Genomic DNA, 883 nt, shown 5'->3' with positions numbered 1-883 from the left:
TGATGGGCTGCTGGCTCTGCAGGAGGTGCTCGATGAGCAGTGGGATGGTGGGGAAGCCTTCCCTCTCCAGCCGGTACATGTTCTGCAGGGAGGAGAGGCTGAGGGGTTGTGCCTGCACGCACGCATGGGTGTGCTCACGAGGGCTGGAGTGCGAACGCATAGATGAGTGTGCACGCACACACACATGGCACCGGACATGCATGCATGCTGGGCATGGCAAGCACGCATAAGTGGGAGTTCACATGCACAATGCAGGGCTCACACCCCGTGCTCCATGCTTGGCCTGTGCAAGGACGGGTGCACACAACTTGTACCATACACACACATCTCGTGCACTCGCACCAGGGGCCCCATGGCTGCAGAGCCAGGGGCCGTGCCCGGGCAGGGACCCCTGCCTGCCTGTGCAGGGCCACCCCTGGCTGTCTCTCCCCGCCTGTGGTCACTCACATCGGCAGCCTGGATGATGAAGTGCCGGGGCTGCCCGTCCCACAGCACGCTGAGCACGTACTCCTGCTTGCCCTGGCTCTCCCGCACCAGGAAGTCCCCGCTGCCGCTCAGCAGCTCCTGCACCTCCGAGCGTGGGATGGCCCCGTGGTACCAGACCTGCTGGCACAGCGGCTTCTGCACCTCTGGGATCAGGGGCACGGGGGGCGGCAGCTGGATAGAGACAGGGGTGAGCCCAGCCGTGCCCCCAGGGTCATGCTGGAGGTGGGGGCAGCAGCAGTGCCTGGAACCTGTGCCCGGGACAGGGCGCAGCAGGCAGGGGGAGCAGAGGCTGGAGGGGCTGGAGCATGAAGGGGAGTGGGCTGTGGGGCTGGAGAGGAGAGGGCAGGGGGTGCCAAGAGGCTGGGAGGCTCGGGCAGGGAGGCCGGCAGCGGGGGAG

The 883-nt window shown here is 66.7% G+C and overlaps 1 protein-coding gene across 1 annotated transcript in view; it reads right to left on the bottom strand.

Annotated features, from left to right (window-relative positions):
- Positions 1–883, bottom strand: part of LOC103914783 (tyrosine-protein kinase Fes/Fps-like) — a 6743-nt gene that overhangs the window by 2439 nt on the left and 3421 nt on the right. Inside the window, 2 exon segments of the mRNA XM_009321495.1 lie at positions 1–82; positions 448–657. The exon segment at positions 1–82 is cut by the window's left edge and continues 3 nt beyond it. Coding sequence (XP_009319770.1) covers positions 1–82; positions 448–657 — 292 coding nt within the window.

Source organism: Pygoscelis adeliae, unplaced genomic scaffold (genome assembly GCF_000699105.1).
Source record: "Pygoscelis adeliae isolate BGI_AS28 unplaced genomic scaffold, ASM69910v1 Scaffold13, whole genome shotgun sequence".
Lineage (NCBI taxonomy): Eukaryota > Metazoa > Chordata > Aves > Sphenisciformes > Spheniscidae > Pygoscelis > Pygoscelis adeliae.
Note: the sequence above shows the minus strand (reverse complement) of the source record. Positions and strands in the feature narration are given on the sequence as shown.